The following is a 2,201-nucleotide window of genomic DNA, read 5'->3' as shown; positions in this document are numbered from 1 at the left end:
GTAAATCGACCCGCGGTTCCGGCCTTTCCGTTCCCGCCAAGATCATTTTTGCCCTGAAAAAAATAACCCAGCGATCCGCTCCGAAACGCATCCCGCCCGTCCGCACCAAACATCGCCGAACGCATCCTACGCCTCCACCTCACCGATCCGGGGCAACCACCCCTGGACCAATCAGCGCCCACCTCCCCCTCCCTATAAACCCAGCAGCCCCGCCCATCCTCTCCTCTCATCTCGCCCCAAATCCCCCACCTTCTTCCAGCACCCACACCGCACCCGCAAATCCCCCACTCTCCCGAACCGGCGATGGCCCCCAAGGCGGAGAAGAAGCCGGCGGCGAAGAAGCCCGCGGAGGAGGAGCCGGTGACGGAGAAGGCCGCCGAGAAGGCCCCGGCGGCGAAGAAGCCCAAGGCCGAGAAGCGGCTGCCGGCGGGCAAGACGGCGTCCAAGGAGGCCGGCGGCGAGGCGAAGACGAGGGGCCGGAAGAAGGGCAGCAAGGCGAAGAAGGGCGTGGAGACGTACAAGATCTACATCTTCAAGGTGCTGAAGCAGGTGCACCCCGACATCGGCATCTCTTCCAAGGCCATGTCCATCATGAACTCCTTCATCAACGACATCTTCGAGAAGCTCGCCGCCGAGGCCGCCAAGCTCGCCCGCTACAACAAGAAGCCCACCATCACCTCCCGGGAGATCCAGACCTCCGTCCGCCTCGTCCTCCCCGGGGAGCTCGCCAAGCACGCCGTCTCCGAGGGCACCAAGGCCGTCACCAAGTTCACCTCCTCCTAGATTGCATCTGCATTGCTTGTATCTATCTATCTATCTAGTAGCGACTGTAGCTGGTTCTGTTGCTTTAGTTGGTGCTTGCCGACTCTGGTTATCTGGAACTCTCAAGTGCTCTTATTGCTGGATGGGGAATTGATTGATGGATGACTGCCAATGCTCTGTTGCCTCTTTTGGCAAACTGATATATCAAAAGCAGTAGTTCATTTCAGCAGCTTCTGATTACCATCTCTGCCACACGATTGTGCTTTTTGTAATGTAAGTTTTTAGGTTGATGATGCGCTCACAGTAAGTTACATTTATGCGTTAGGCACAGAACCAACTGTATTGTTGAACGTGTTGGGTTTAACTGAGCACGCAGAGCTTGACTCTGGTTATCTGCAAGTAGTTGTACTACTATTGTTACTTTGTTAGTGATTGCTTCTGTGATTTGATTTGTACTAGAAGTTACTAATCTCTGCCACGTGATTGCGCTTATGTAGCAATATAAGTTTCCACAATCCTTATGTTTTGCATTAGGCGAGTTATGTCCAATCGCCCGGGCTTATTTCCTGCTGTGATTATCGTTAAATAAGAGCATTCCAATGGGGTGCCTTGCCATGTATGGTTATTGTTTTGGTAGTAGTTTGCTTTGTCCACAAGTATCAGTCAATTGGTGAGGCTGGAGCAGCTTGGTCCTGATCCTATTCATGGTGTTACTCTGAAAATTGTTACGCGTGAGAAAATTAGACTAGTTGTCCATTTCTTGCTGGAAGCTGTTCCTTAAACAAGATGATGTGCTAGAGACTTGCACATTTGGTGTATCCATGGAAGCTATGGATGGTCTTCAGGCTGTATCTTCTTCAGATATTGCAGCAATTCAGAGATCGTTTAACTTCACAACTGGCTGGTGAGTGCTTCATTTTTTCCTTTCAAGTACTTTCTTGATTTGGTGGTCTGATATTTATACCCGTAGGGCGTAGGCATATGGAGGCTATCCTGAAACCATCAAGAAGAAAGCCAGGCTCGTGTTCTCTGCCATTTGCCGTGTGCTGAAGAACAGTCTAAGTTCATCTGTGGCAATTTAGCAAGCTCCCATAACCATTATGCAAGTTTAGGGACAGATCACCTCAATATCAAAGTACTTATTTCAGAACCCACCTTCCAAAAAGATAACAAAGGAAAAACATGGAGCTTCTAGGTAGGCAAATCTGCTGGCAGCTACAGCATCCTCAATGTTTTGAGCAGAGTGCTCCATCCTTGTCCGGTTGAACATGCCTTTTCTTCACCACAGGTACATAATTTTTCTGAAATCCCCACAGAAGTCCCTGTATAATTAATTATCACTGATGTAAGTTGTAACTCAGCACCTTAAACATTTAGGTTGTAAAGAACACACACGCTGATCAACTATAGTAAGAAAAATACATATATCAAGTGCCTCT

General features: G+C 49.3%; 1 protein-coding gene across 1 annotated transcript; it reads left to right on the top strand.

Annotated features, from left to right (window-relative positions):
- Positions 1 to 222: 222 nt before the first annotated feature.
- On the top strand, positions 223 to 988 carry LOC123119440 (histone H2B.2-like). Its single transcript, XM_044539247.1, has one exon. The coding sequence runs from the start codon at positions 304 to 306 to the stop codon at positions 781 to 783; it is 480 nt and encodes a 159-aa protein (XP_044395182.1). The 5' UTR covers positions 223 to 303; the 3' UTR covers positions 784 to 988.
- Positions 989 to 2,201: the final 1,213 nt, after the last annotated feature.

The sequence above is a fragment of the Triticum aestivum genome, chromosome 5D, assembly GCF_018294505.1.
Source record: "Triticum aestivum cultivar Chinese Spring chromosome 5D, IWGSC CS RefSeq v2.1, whole genome shotgun sequence".
NCBI classification, from domain to species: Eukaryota; Viridiplantae; Streptophyta; class Magnoliopsida; order Poales; family Poaceae; genus Triticum; species Triticum aestivum.
Note: the sequence above shows the minus strand (reverse complement) of the source record. Positions and strands in the feature narration are given on the sequence as shown.

What these genes read in the sequence shown, in the direction of transcription:
- LOC123119440 (XM_044539247.1), top strand. Translation starts at nt 304, where the DNA reads ATGGCCCCCAAGGCGGAGAAGAAGCCGGCGGCGAAGAAGCCCGCGGAG.